At 38.9% G+C, this 15457-nt stretch overlaps 1 protein-coding gene across 4 annotated transcripts in view; it reads left to right on the forward strand.

Moving 5' to 3' along the window:
* Positions 1–15457, forward strand: part of POLA1 (DNA polymerase alpha 1, catalytic subunit) — a 351814-nt gene that overhangs the window by 291136 nt on the left and 45221 nt on the right. For all 4 annotated transcript variants that reach the window (XM_073357730.1, XM_073357757.1, XM_073357741.1 and 1 more), the window contains one exon: positions 1–45. This exon is cut by the window's left edge and continues 52 nt beyond it. In XM_073357730.1, coding sequence (XP_073213831.1) covers positions 1–45 — 45 coding nt within the window. The remainder of the gene's footprint in view (positions 46–15457) is intronic.

The raw sequence follows: 15457 nt of genomic DNA on the forward strand, positions 1-15457 counted from the left end.
ATGTGGACTATGCAAAGGAGAAAGTTACTACTGATCAAGAGAAAGGTATGTTAAAATACTGTAATTACTTCTTGAATTTAAAGTGGAAATTTGCATCATAAAAGCCAAACCTACTCTGTTGTGCTGTTCAAACCTACATCACACAGGAAGTAGGAGGCCAAATGAATTTAGGAATCCCCTGCATGAAGAAGAGGTTGCATAGGAGTCAGTGGCTTAAGAATCCCTTGCATGTGTCACCTGTACTTTTGAAGTAATAGAGCTTTGGAAAGAGGAATGTGGGGCTTTTTTCAAATGTTCTAATGATAAAAATGCTCTTTATTATGAGGTTGGAAGGGACATTGTCAAGTTGACTAAATTAACTAATTTAAAAGAACTGCAATTTCTGATAGAAAATCTTTGATATTGTACATTCAGAAAATTTTGAAGTTCCCTTTTGAAAGGTTTTATATTCCCATGTTAATATCTTTTAGCAGCAGAGAAACTGACTAAGACAAGCCATGAAATTAACTATATGTAAAGCACAGTTAAATATACAAATTAAGCAAACTTAAAGATATTTGTGCTTACTTCTTTCAGTTATTGTAATGTTAGTTAACTGTAATAGGTGATTTTCAAGTTGGTGGCTGACTTATATACAAGACTGAATAAACGAAATTTTGGTCCCCATGTTTGGTGCATTGTTGATCCAAAAATACATGTTCCTACTCCCGTTGAAACTCCTGCGGGAAGTCCATAGTGGCTCCTATGGAGAAAAGATGAGTCAGCAATAGTAGTAGCCTGACAGAAACCTCCACTGCAGAATAATCTCCTTTCCTACATCCCAGTTAGGGTAGAAGACCAAGAGGTGAAAAAGAATACAGTAGAACAAATAAATACCACAGTACTACAGTGATAAGCACAGTATACAATCCAAGAAGTATAGCTGGAACCTCTTAGCTTGCACATGCTTAATAGGCAGGAGTGTGGGCTCTGTCTTGGTATATCAGCACCCTCTTTTCCAGAGTAGCTAGGTGCCTTTTTGATACCCTTAAGGAGGTGAATTCATTCCTGCAGTTTGAGCTTCCAGAATGGAATACTGAAAATCAGTGATACAGGCATTCAACTTGAGATAGTTCCTTTGCTACTAGATCCAAAGGAGGCCAGGCATTTACTAATTAGTCTGTTGTTTTAGTCTAACCACAGCATCGCAAACTTTTTACTAAGGTAATGTTCGTTCTGTCACCAGCCCTCTTTAGTTAAATAAGAGGACCCATCGGCCAGGGAAGCCATTCCCAGAGTAGGGCCCTTCCTAGGGTTATACAATTAGATCATGAAATATCAAAAGTGTTCCTAGGAACTATCCCAGAAGCTAAAATGTAAAGGAACAATATTTAGCAAAAAAATGAACAAGACTTTTCTGACCCAGGATAAGTGTGTTAAACTGGACAGGAAGTATACATTCTGCAGCTACTACACCTGTTTCGATGTGGGAATGTTTGTTTGAAAGCACTGAGTTTCATGTTTACAAGCCTGAAACACTATGGGCACACATCTGTATTTATTTACTTTATATATGTACACCCTAAAAAGGGCACCTATGCATACATTCTTGTCTTAACTTAAAAATGTATCATAAAAATACCCTCTGTGCAGTCATAAAATGTAATAATGCTCACCATCAGTTAGCCAGGCAACTTAAAAACTCAAAATTCCCATCCAACAACTCCCCATTCTACAATTCTCTTTTTCCTTCATTTTCAAATGTCTGTCAAATGAAGGTCGATCCGATTAAAAAAAAAAAGGAGTACTTGTGGCACCTTAGAGACTAACAAATTTATTAGAGCATAAACTAGATATCATTAACTTGGGTTTAAATAGAGACTGGGAGTGGCTGGGTCATTACACATATTGAATCTATTTCCACATGTTAAGTATCCTCACAGCTTCTTGTCAACTGTCTAAATGGGCCATCTTGATTATCACTACAAAAGTTTTTTTTCTCCTGCTGATAAAGCTAATAGGTAATTAATTAGCCTCTTACAGTTGGTATGGCAAATTCCACCTTCTGTGTGTGCGTGTGTGTGTGTGTGTGTGTATATATATATATAATCTTCTTACTATATGTTCCATTCAATGCATCCGATGAAGTGGGCGGTAGCCCATGGAAGCTTATGCTCTAATAAATTTGTTAGTCTCTAAGGTGCCACAAGTACTCCTGGTTTTTTGGTGGATACTGACTAGCACGGCTGCTACTCGGAAACCTGTCATCCGATTAAAGCTGCCTTAGATGGGGGAGTGAAGTCCAAAGTCATGAAGCCCTCACAGAGAATATCCTGTCAGAAGCCCTTTCTCCCTTATGCCAGTGTGGATCCAACTTGTGCACCTCAGATGTTCTCAGCTGTGGTAGTTTGGCACAGAGAGAGAGGCAGTCTCTCTAATTGGTAGGCCCTTAGTTGTGTGGGGGTTTTATAGGTAAAAAGTAATGCCTTTAAATTTCATGTGGAAACCCCAGGCAGCCAGAGCAGATCATAGCTTAATATGTTAATAGTGAAGTCCATGAGACCTTCTCACTCGTTTCTGCTCTCTGAAAGGAAACCAGATTCTAAAGGCTCCCAGAAATTCCCGCTGCTACCTTCCTAAGTTAGGGCCTATTGCTTATGTAATGATAGTTCAACAAGAGATCTGACCTTTGCCCCCCGCTGAATAACTGATCACAGACGATAGTAACAGTTCGGGAACTGTCATGTTTTCTTGTTAATTCCCTTCATTTAAAAAGTGGGACAGAGGAGGAGAAATGTTCCATTAATCAACTCAAAATGTGAGCAGCAAGGTTCATTTTCTTACAGGACAGGCTCTGAAGTGCTTCAGTCTGGTTCTGATCAGACGACGCAATTTCATGAGCTGCACTTTCTGAAGGCATGGATGAAGAGGTTTATGGGTAGTCTGTCAGCCATTTACATAGATGGAGATACAGCTATAGATGGAGATTTGTCCTCTTTGTCATTTTTTAAAAAATCAAGAGGTATAAAGCCCAAGTAACGCTGGGTGATACCACTGTGGCTGAAACACAGCTGCTTCAGTTCCCTCATCTGCCATTGACTTCCTGTGTGACATTAGGCAAGTCACGTAGGACCAGATTCAGTCCCTTTACTCACACTGAGTAGTAAATTACTCAACAAGTAGTTCCATTGACTCCAGTAAATCTGTTCACTGTGTAAGGTACTATTCAGTGTAACTGGATCACAGTCTGACCATTAATCTATCTGTCTCCATTCTTGTCAGTAAAATGAGGGTAATAACACTTCCCCCTGTTGCCAAGGGGTGTTGAGGATAAATTTATTCATGTTCTTTTTAGGCACTCCTATACCACAGTGATGGAGGCCATATAGGTGCTTAGATATATTCTGTGGTATAGAATGTTCTCAGCTGTGGAGCTCCTTGGTACTGGAATCCAATAAACTGAGTCTGTCTAGTGGCTGAACAGAAAGCACTGAAGAAGGGAGGATACTTTGCAGTCATTAGTAATTGAAACATTGCTGGATTTTAGGACGCACTGCACCTCCAGAACACATGCTAGTATTTGGAACCACAATCTAATTCTTCAGATTAGGTATTTATGTGCTGTGGCTCCACAAAAGTCTGTGCACGCTCAGAAAATGCGTTTACACGGGTATCACAGCCGTGTACATCCCCTACCTCCACCCGTTCATACAAATACCAAAAGTGCCTAGTTTACTTTATTCATCCAGAAACTGCAAAATTGAATTGAGAAAAATGAAACTCTTTTAAGCTGTGTGACTTACACATAAAAACACAAAACTCAACTCTAAATGTTTGTTTGCATCCTATAATTTAAACATTGTTTTTCCCCAGTGTGTTCATAACTTGGTGTGCCAAGTATCAGTATGAAGTGAATTTTTTTTATGGATGAGTTATTATAAAGCTTTGAAAGTAGACCCTATATAATGGAGGTATGTTGGCAGAGCTACTTAATGGGGTGGGGCTTTAATATCGGCATGTTGGCTGGTGGTGGCTGTTTGAGAGGGAGACAGGATAAGATTGGAAGGGCACCTAAGCAAGAAGATATTTTTCTCATATAGGAGATGTGAAAGTTGATGTTTCTGTTGGAGAGGAGAGAGACACTGAGATGGAGACAATAAATGAATCACTGTGCAATGAAATATGTGGCCCTTCAGTCAATACTGGAGTTATTTTCCATATCTGTTCTGCCTGTAAAGATGAACAGTGTAACAAATGGCTCACAGCAGTGGGCAGGGAAGGAGATGGAATTAGAAGTGTTGATTTTTTTTTTTTTAGGGGGAGTGAAGAAGGGGGATACAGCACAGAGAGCCATTCGTTTAAAAGTCAGAGTTAGTTGTATTCCCATCTGCTAGCAATGACAGACAAAAAAGGTGATTTCACAATACAGTGAGGTTCCATAGATAATGATCTGAGTTCTACACCTGTTTCAGTGGACAGTGCTTTTCAGTTAGTGTCACACCTTTAGGCACTAGTAATTGACTTCAGTTCTTAAAGGTAACCAAGCGTTGCTCTGCACAGGATTTTAAGAAGTCTTGCGTGAATTATTTTCCATCATGTCCTTCGATAAATGATTTTTCAACTTAGCAATTTCTAAATCTGTGAGTCAGCCGCAAATTCAACAATGTCAATTCATTGCTCCCAACTGAAGATTTGAAACAACTTTTTCTGCCTCAAAGATGACAGCTTTTAGGTGCATTTGGTTTTAGCGGTGTTTGGCCTCATTATCGTCCCGATGACGTTCCTTGAATTACAGTTACTTTTGGAGAGGAAATGTGAAACCCACAAAATATTGAAGACACCGAACTAAAACACTGAGGTTCAGGCATGAAGTCAGATGGTTTTTGTACCTTTTTTTTCCCATTTACATTTCCAACAATAAATATGGAAAGGCTATAGAGGAAAGTGAAATAGTTTTTACAATACTTAATAATTATAAATAATTACAATACTTAATAATAATTAAATAATTTTAAATCCTTTAAAATATTCAGGGAGTTAACAGAGTTTAGCTATTTCCTGACCTTTCCCAAATAACGTAGGTTTTAAAAGTTGTCTAAAATGCATGCATGTGATCTTCACAAAGTCATGGAGACTTTACAGAATAATATCAATTCATTTACACTTCCTTTTTTTTTCCCCCCATCTTTTATTAAATACAAATAGTGGTTCAGATAATGTTAAGAATGTGACTTAGCTCAATTTATGAGTGTTTGGTTATGAGTGAATTCTTCTTCTGATACACGTTGCCTTAATATTGCATCATGTTTGTTTTTTTCACCCTTTATGAAAAGCACCTCCCCAAGTAACACTTAAAAAAACCAATATACTTGACATGTCTATATCACTTTTCATCTAAGCTCAGAGCTTTGCAGATAATTAAATGAATTAAAGCTTATAATACTCTTCTGAAGTTATGTGAGTCCCATTTACAGCTATGGAAACTGAGGTGCATAAAAATTGGGCATTCCTAAGGTCGCACAGGAAGGCTATGGAAGAGCCAAGAGTAGAATGAAGACTGTCTGAATCCCTGTCCTGTGCTTTAACCATGGTCAATCCTTCCTCATTAGTAAAACAGGGTTGATTAAAGATGGATGTTTATCCTTACACAAATTTTGGGGGGGAGGGGAAAGAGAGATTGTAGTTTAATTTACTCCTGACTCAGCATGAATTATAATCGTTGACTTTTTCAAGTAAATATTTTGACACTACTTTGCAACTTATTGTACTTCCATAATTATGCTACATTAATGACTATTTTACATATAAGCGAAAATCAGGCAAAAATTATGTAAACTAGAAAGTGGGGAGAAACTTCAAAATAAAATGTTGCAGTCATCTAACTGAAAATTATTTAATGATATTTGGCAAGTTACAAAAATCTATATATCACCCTTTATGATTGGTACAGTTGCCATTTTGACTATTGTTAAACTAAAAACTCTCTTGAAATCTCCACTGCCCCACGCCATTGTTTCAATTTATTTTTTATGTATACCTCAGCGCTGAGACACATTTTTCCATGAAGACCCATGTCATTCTGCCTTAATTTATCTGAACACTGTCAGTTTTGTTTATAAATTGAGTTCAAATACAAAATAGCTTTTAGTATAGATCTCTTATCACAGATGAGAGGAGAGCACTTTCTGCATCCGATGAAGTGAGCTGTAGCTCATGAACGCTTATGCTCTAGTAAATTTGTTAGTCTCTAAGGTGCCACAGGTACTCCTGTTCTTTTTACTTTCTGTAGTGAAAAGAAAGTATCTGACATGCTACTGCTTTTTCAGTAGGGCACTGTCAAGGTAATTGGACCTGACTTCAAAGTTTGTCTAGGTTTCAGATCCCAATTTTATGGTTGGTGGGTTTTTTAGCTAATTTTTGTGGAGTCCAGAAATGTAACAATGCAAACGGAAACAATTTAACTCTGTATAAACCTCAGTATGTGCATGCCTAGATAGTGTAATTTTGGGGTTTAGATTTCAGGTGCTTTTTTTAATGTTCGTGTAAAAATATATATATTTTTACAAAACTTGACAGCAAGTGATGGATAAGGTCTAATCATTTTGATATTTTGAGAAATATAGTAGTTTTAAACAGATGATACAGAATTTATTTTTAAAATGTATTGTGCTTATACAGTTAATGGCTTTTATTTCCATAATGTTTTTTACTACATAATTATACATCTTAATTACGTAATTACCATCATAATTATTATGTAATTACATGTAGTTCCACTAATTACAAAATCAGGAAGTGTAATTATCTAGTAAAAACTTTCTGAAATCTTATTTATTCACAAGAGATTATTTAAAGGACTAACCAGTGACCTATTGGTACTAGTGTCTACTGTTATATATGACACCCAGGTTCAACTCCTAGCCCCTCTCACACTGCCAATGAGATAGAGAGAGCTGCAGAAAGAGCTCTTTCATTTTCTGTCAGTGGAAGTGTAAATACTACCCACCACCTGTGGATGACAAAGAAATTATGGTGATATGTTCTGAAGGTTGTTTTGTAACCTTCTTCTATTAGGTTAGTAGTGCATATATATCCTTTAAAAAAAGAACAGGAGTACTTTTGGCACCTTAGAGACTAACAAATTTATTTGAGTATAAGCTGTGTTACTAAAATCAAATGTCCACAAGGACTGATACCTTAAACTGGAACTTTTAATAATTGGAAGCGAGTTAAAAGTTGAAATAATCAGATAAGTGTGGAGCTTAGGACAAGATAATTTTGTTTTGAATTTTCCCTGGTAAACTGGTATCATATCACAAATGTGAGTCAAAAAATCATTAGAAAAATATAATTTGTGTAACCAAGGCAAACTTGTTGTACAGCACCACCTGTAGACACTGAGATTATACATCAGAATCAGTCTTCCAGACCGTTCCTATAACTTTATGACCCATTCGGGTAAGGACTTTCATTCATTTCATTTGCTAGTTTATCTATACCTGTTATCCATTCAAATTTGGTGTTCCTTCATTTTATTATTGAAAATTATTTACACAGAAATAATCATGAAACTGAGGATATAGAATGTTACTTACATTAACTCCCACAATTTTTTGTGTCTGGCATTTTGGGACTTTCTGCTTATGGAGTCTGCTCTCAGTCAGAAATAGAATAGGTGAAATATGTGCCTGCTTATGGCTATGTATATATGTGGGGTGAAATCTTGACTCCATTGAAGTTAATAGCAAAATTCTCATTGACTTCGGTGGGGCTAGTATTTCATCCATGGTCTGTCAGTGCTTTTTCAGGTTCATCATTTTGTTTCCTAGTATTGCTGTATTTTAATGTCTGATGTTTGATGACACTTTCTATTACTTTTATTTAATTTATATAATTGGATAATAATACAGTTTGAAACAAAAAATAGGTTATTGTAGTTCAGACAGTAACTTTTAATCGGTTAGAATTTCATGCTTACATTTGGTTAAAATGGAGTAGAAATGTGGAAAACCACTCACATCTATACATTAAATATATCAATAACCTTTGGTAGACTGAATAAAAAGAGTATTATAAAGTCCGAATTAATTCCTGGATGTATCATTCAGCAAACCTGTGACATTAATCAAAATAACATCAGAAATACAAGGCTTAGTCCTACATTCACCATGACAGCAAATATATGGTAAATAAATGTCAAAATATTGGTGTAAAGTGAAGCTCCAAAGAGAAAAATACCTTCAATAACACAGGGGGAAAAAAACCAATTTGAGCCTAGGAGAAGGGTGTTGTAGGAAAATAAATAATTAGAATTTAGTGTGCACCAATAAAAAGGGACAAAGAAGGGAAATAGTCACTAAGTGTTAGGAATGTTAAATCAATGTTGTTTTTGTGGAATTGTCCTGCACATTATATATGTTCTTGGTGGAATTGGGGTTGTGTGTCTGTTATCTTTTATATAAGCTTCCTGCACTGACTAGAATGACTCGTCCCCATAGAAATTTTACCAGCCATTTTAAATGTATGTACCAACTCATTTTAATTCCCAAATTAAGTTTTAAACATAAAGGGTTAAATCCTCAGATGATATAAATTTTTGTAGTTCTACTTACATTAAATGCAGGTACACCAATTTACACAAGCTCAGGTTCTCTCTTTGGGTCAGATCCTATCTTCAAATCAGTTTCTTAAACTTCCCAAACTGGACTTTGACTGTTAAAATGTAAATATACATTAATTATTGTTGGAAGCAGAGTTTAAAAACTGAATGCATTTTTTTGTCTCTAAGTCAGATTTTAGTTTTATTTTTTTTATGGCAGTAACCTTGAAAAAACAAGAATAATCGCATTTGAGAAAATTCATAAGTCTGTGTATCCTAAACAGAAAAAATGTACATTTTCAAAAACATGGTGAAGCTTATTTATTTTAATTTTTTTCCCCCTAGAGCATGTATGACTGAAAACTAAGATATAGGCTACCTCAAGGTGTTGAGGGCTATGTATGTAACAGCGTGGCAATACAGGAAGGGTTTTTTAAATTTTATTCTCTGGCAGACATGAGAATTTTTTAATTGGCATAGGTTTTGTGAATTATGCATGATCCATTGATAAAAAAAATTAGCATAAGACAACTGCATCTGAATGCAATTTTAAATTGATTTATTGAAATGTTCTTATTGGAAGTTGTGCTACAGTGTGATGCTCATCTGTTTAGCATAGTAGAAGCAAGGTAGTTTACAATGGAGAAAATTGTGTGTGTTTCTGTAAAAATAAAAAATAAACGAAAAACATTTTTAGAGATTTTATTGCTGTGAAAGTGAAATATGCATGTGAAAGGTACAGTGGGCATATGCTGTATAAAAGTTCTCAAGCAGTCAATATCCCCCGGTCTTGACTTGTAATCCACCTACTATTTCAGTCTGTAGCCTGTCTAACCAAAGATCTAGTTGTCCTATGTGATGTGATGGTTTTATGATGTAAACAAAGAAAGGTGAATGACTAGGATATATGTAGGGTACCCATCACCATAAATTGTGAACACTAAACACCAGACTTGGGACAAATGAATCCCTGGTCTAATTCCATTGGCTTCCAGGGATGAATTAGACTGCTTGCCATTTGTAACTTAGTTGAAGATCTGCTCCCAGAAAGGTTAGTGGGATAATTCTCTGTGTCGCTTAGCCCATTTCCGCATTTTTTTTTTAAACCAATGGAAGCCTCTTTGCAAGAAGTTGATTTGATCCTGCCAGGATTACAACTGTCAAATGAATATCAAAATGTTTTCCCACCTTAAATAATTTAACTCAGAATATAATAATGTAATTATTTTGACATGAAAACGTTACGTACTGTAGTATTTCCACTTATCTTAAAACAGACGTTTTCACTTTACAAGAGATGCATGCAATAAGACAAAACAAAAAAATGAATAAAAGGGAGTGAGTGACAGACTGAGCTACTTTGTTTAGAGGATAAAAACAAATAAAATCCTATTAGTGTCAAATATTATGAACTTAAAATTAAAATGTTCAGCTATTTATAGGGCTGTTTCATATTTTTTTTATGTAACAGTAGGTGGGTACATAAATGTTTAGCACATGAAACCAGCGATGTGTTTATCAGGTGAATATTTTCTGTTTGAACTGGTGAGTTCACGGTGGAGTAGAAAAGGGACATTGGTAGAAATTGTTTGTATATTGCATTACGTTGTATAAAGTACATATGTCACATTACATGTATTTTCCTTCCAAAATCCTACTTTTTCATTTGTGAAATAGAATGGTTGTGTTTGCTTTTTGCTAAGACTTAAATAGTTCAGAATGTGTTTATTAAAAATTAACTAGTGCAAATTACCAAAATAAGTCTCATTAATGCAATATAGTTACTAAAAGAAATGTAGCTATTATGCTTTTGAGCACCTATTAAGTGGCTACCAATAATTACTAATTGTTTTAATTTCTTCATCTTTTTTTGTTTGGGGGGAGGTTTTTATTTTTGATATCTTGTCCATGACTTATTGGGGTTGTAGGCTGATTAAGTGTCAACTTGATATACCATATAATTGTGATCTATGAAAAGTTACTTGTGTAAAAAAGTAGTGACTGTTTGTTTGTTGGCTTGTATTACAGGGGGGGAAATACGTATACATACTTTTTCAGATTGTGCATATGTGGGTGTCTGAACTTTAAATATGTAAATTAGTGGATAGTGAACCACGCAGAAGGTTCAGTTCTCTTTATAGATGCATATTCTTTATTAGGATTCTTATCTGAATCTTTTTTTGAGAGTTTGACTGGACATCTGAGAACTGACTCTTTTCTTTTCTTTTCTTTTCTTCTTCTCTTTTACTTAGTTTCACTCTTTCATGGTTTCAACTGGATGTAAAATACTACACAAATAGCCATTTTCTCTGTGCTTCCAGAAAAAATAGGAAGTGCAATTCAACACAGAATTTTAAAGAAAGGTCTCTGAGCCTTTTTGAACTGTAACTAGAATGTGAGTTGTTTATTTTCAGTTTTTGAGGAAAGTTTTAGGTTAGTTCAGTTTTTTTTTAATTAATTTGGATTAATTTGGGGCAGATTAGTTAAATATGGAAATTACTCAGTCTTTAGTATCCCGTCTCCCATCTATGCCTCGCTGCTCTGGGAGGAGGTTTGCTTTTTACACTGTCTTAGTGCTCTAGGTTTCTGAAGGAGAAGCAAAAGTCCTTGACGACTACTTCCAGTGGAGCATGTATGGATGTTCCACTTCAGGTGCTCACACGCACCACGTGCCTTTGATCAGAGTTTTTCATGAGCAGTGTCCATTCGGCCTACGCATAAACTACTGGCCTCATGCCTCAGACCATGGCTGTATAAGGCTGTGGAGGCAGACCGTACTCAATTCCTTCTCAATTGCCTCAGCCTGAGAAGTAGCCCAGTGTGTCCTCTTTGTGCATGCCTTACATGCTTACTGAGATCATTTACTTAGGCCTGGTCTACACTAGAAAATTAGGTTGCTTTAACTACATCTGTCAGAGATGTGAAAAATCCACACCCCTGAGCAGCGTTGTTAAACCAACCTAAGTCCCTGTGTAGTCAGCGCTAGGTCAACGGAAGAATTCTTCTGTCACCCTAGCTACCACCTCAGGGATGTGGAGGTAGTGTATACATTGAAGCGCTACAGCTGTGCCGCTGTAGCGTTTTAAGTGTAGACAGGCCCTTAGTTTATGTAGTTTACTTAATTAGTTTTAAGTAGTTAGTTACTGGCTACTAAAAAGATTGCTTTATTTCCTTTGAGGAAATCCCCCCCCCTGTGAGGGGCATGCCCAGTTCACTGAGGTTTAAACGTTGCCTCACATGTAAAGAGGCTAGTTCAGTCAAACTCTTTATTTGGCTTTGCTGCCTAGGGGAGTTGCACTTCCCACAGCAGTGTAATATTTATTTGGCCATCAAATCCAGGGCCCAGAAGAACCAGGCAATCAAGTTGTGACTGTTAATAATAGAGTATTCTCTTCGGAGCCAGATCAGGAGAAACCCCCCTGTACATCAGTCCCTGGGGGTCAGTAGTGCCCCTTAAACCTCAGTGCAACACTCTCCTAGAAAGAGGAAAGCCTCAAAGACCTCCTTTTAAAGATCCTAAGAAGAGGAGTTCTAATTCTTCTTCAAGTAGTGTTCCTATGGGTGCTCCACTCCAGGTGTGCATGTGCTTCTCAAGCCCTTGATTTCTAGCTAGCTGTATCCGTTCGGCCCATGCAGGCATCCTATGCCTTCTCATAGCAGAAAACAAGCTCTATATAAGGGGGTGTGGATGAGTTGCCATCAGTTCCTTCTCTACCACCTCAGCCCGAGACAGAACACGAGCAAATCTGCCTAGAGCGTACTCGGACTTTCTCCACTTTTATCTATTAACACTAGTTAGTTTACTGTTTTAATGTTTGTATAGTTATTTGGTTTAGCCAGGAGGACTGCGTTTCCCTCTCTTCTCCCAAGGAGTCTTGTCTTTTCCTGGCAAGGTGTGCCTGATTCTCCAAGATTCAAACATTGCCTCTCCTGCCAGAAGGCTACACTGGTGAGCGACAGACACTCCAAGTGTATCCCTTGCTTGGGAGAGTCCCATATCTCCCAGAAGTGCTCCGTTTGCTTAGCACTTAAGTCCAAGGCTTGGAAGAACAGGGAGATAAAGCTCAGACTGTTGACAGTGTAACGTTCCCTGCAACCACTCTCTGAGCCAGGTCAGGAGATCCCCCCATACATCCAGCATCCTGTCCATCTCAGGGCATGCTTATCCTAAGAAAAGGAAGCCTTTGGTGCACTCTGGGAAGACTCCCCAAAAGAGCACAGACTCTGCCTAAAGAGCCAGCTCCAAAAAAGACCCAGGTTCCTGTTGAATCCCTCAGTATCCAAGAGTACGTTGAGGCCAAAGACTCTTACTCTGGTACCGGCAGGCCTGCGAAGACCCATAGCTCCAACACGGCCCTTGTTATGCTCTACCTAACCTTCCACTAGTAAGGAGAAATTCAGGGTACCATCAAGCTCAGCCCCGTCATCAGCACAGTAGCATTCCCCTCAGTCATTGGTGCTGTCATGCGCCTTAACCCAGCCATCGTTACTGTTGCAAGTAGCTCAGCTGAGTGTGACTGTACAAGTGGTACTCTCGGTACTGAGCAAGCATTGGTGTCTGACAAGGCCTGTGGAACACTCAACATTATTAGTATTGTCAGCTCCAACCATGGTGACTTTGACTAAGGTGTCAGTACTTGTCTCCTTTCCTCAGGAGTTCCAATACTTGAGGGATCTCTTGGTGTCGAATAAACCAGAGTCCCTGTTGCTCTCAGGTACCAAGCATCTCGTAGTACCGATACCTGAGTCTTTGAGTGGCCTCTCCCTGGCATAGGACTCTCCTTCGTCCTCATTGGCTGCCCCCCTATGGGAGGATGTGGAGGAGGAAGAAGAGCACTTCCAGTCAGTCTCCTTGATTTTTGTTCTCCTACATACCTCTTAAGGAATCTGCCCTTGCTCAGGGAGGACTTCATTGGGCATCAATCATGATGGAACCACCCTTTATGCCACCCCCACTCTCTTATGCAATGGGCCTCACAGGCTGCCTATCGACAACAGTTCAATAAACCACCAGTACCGTCCATTGTGGAGACCAGAGTTTCACATCCTCCTCCTGCCCTTCTAACGCAGGAGATGTTTGAGGAGTTGGAGGCTAGGACAGATGAGGAATTTACCCCTGAAACTACCATTTCATTGTTATTGCCCCCTCCTTCCATCGATGTTGACTTCAGACAATTCCAGGACATCGGTAGAAGGGTAACGGACACTCCGCAAATCCCTCTGGAGGAGGTCAAAGACCAGCAGTGCAGGCTGCTTGATATTTCACAGTGAGCAACGCCCTCCAGAGGGCGCTCCCTATTAATTAGGCTTTCCTGAATCCAGTTAAGACAGTATGGCAGACTCCAGCAACTATTCAACCAATGTGCAAAAGGGCTGACCAGAAGTATAATGTGCCCCTGAAGGACTCTGACTTTTTTTGTTTTCCATCTAACTTGTGGTGAATGCTGTGAATGAGTGGGATAGACAGCACTTTTCCCCTATGACAAGGAGCAAAAGCAATTGGACCTCTCTGTATTAAAATCTTACTCATCCACAAAGCTGCAGTTCTGGAGCTTGAACTATCAGGCAGTCATGGCTACATATAACTTTACTAATTACAATAAGCTCATGGCCTTTATTGAACATCTCCAACATGACTTCAGGGAACAATTCCAGTCTATTGTTGCAGGGAGTCAGCTGTTGGCCTGAACAGCTCTCAAAGCATCCTTGATGCTGTAGATACTGCTGCCAAATCCATCTCCATGGTGGTAGTTATATGCAGGGTGTACATGCTCCAGCTTTCAGGGTTATTGAGAGAGATCCAAAACACAGTAGAGGACCTCCCCTTTGATGGTCACAATCTCTTTTCAGCAGCCACAAACGACTCCCTGCACATGCTTAAGGACTCCAGGGCCACCTTTTTTTCCTTGGGTTTTATGCAAGAAGCACTTAGTAGGTCAGACTGCCCAGAGATCAAGCCCTGCTCGGTTCCAGGGATGCCAGAGACCTACAGAACCCCCCAGAAAGAGAGACAGGTTTCAGAGGAATAAGGCTATCCAACTGCCCTCCACAACCACCCAGGTGTCATCTAACCAGCAGTTTCGATGGGTTGCTCAAGGGTTTGAATCCTCCCATTCCAACTTTTAGCCTACCTCCCTGCCTTTGGGGATTGCCTTGTCCATTTCTACCAGGCTTGGGAGAAGATCACCACAGACCAGTGGGTCTTGGAGGTCATAACATAGGGCTACACCATCCAGTTTTTGATGCTCCCTCTCTTCCATCCTCCTTCCCATCCCTCGTCAGAGACACCTCTGGTGAACTTCTACTAAGGCAAGAGTTGAACTTTCTCCTCCAGCTAGGAGCAATAGATCTGGTCCCTTCCACTTGCAGGGGGAGGGAGTTCTACTTGAAATACTTCCTAATAGAGTCCTGCACGAGACTATTTTTGATCCCACTCTTGTCCCGCCCCGTGATACCCACTGTCACTCCAACTTGTTCCTACTAGTATGGCTGCAGTACTGTGGGATCCCAGTCCTCCTGCAGGTCTCTACACTAGTCCCACACAGGGCTCTACTTCCTAGTACTGAAAATGGACGGAGATGGGAGGCTGATCTTAGATCTAAAACAGCTGTACAAGTTTGTGAAGCTTCAAAAGTTCAGGATGGTGACTAACAACTATAATTCCTGCTCTAGAGGAAGGGAATTGGTTTTTGTCCCTCAGCCTACAAGACACTTACTTCCATATGGCCATACACCCATTGCACAGGAAATGCCTACAATTTCATTTCCAGTAAAGATTGTGCTTCCCTTCAGTCAATCTGCAGCTCCAAGGGTGTTCTCAAGGTTCCTAGAAATAGTGGCGGCTCACCTTTGGCAGGAAGCAATTTTCATCTTGCTGTA

The sequence above is a fragment of the Lepidochelys kempii genome, chromosome 1 (assembly GCF_965140265.1).
Source record: "Lepidochelys kempii isolate rLepKem1 chromosome 1, rLepKem1.hap2, whole genome shotgun sequence".
Lineage (NCBI taxonomy): Eukaryota > Metazoa > Chordata > Testudines > Cheloniidae > Lepidochelys > Lepidochelys kempii.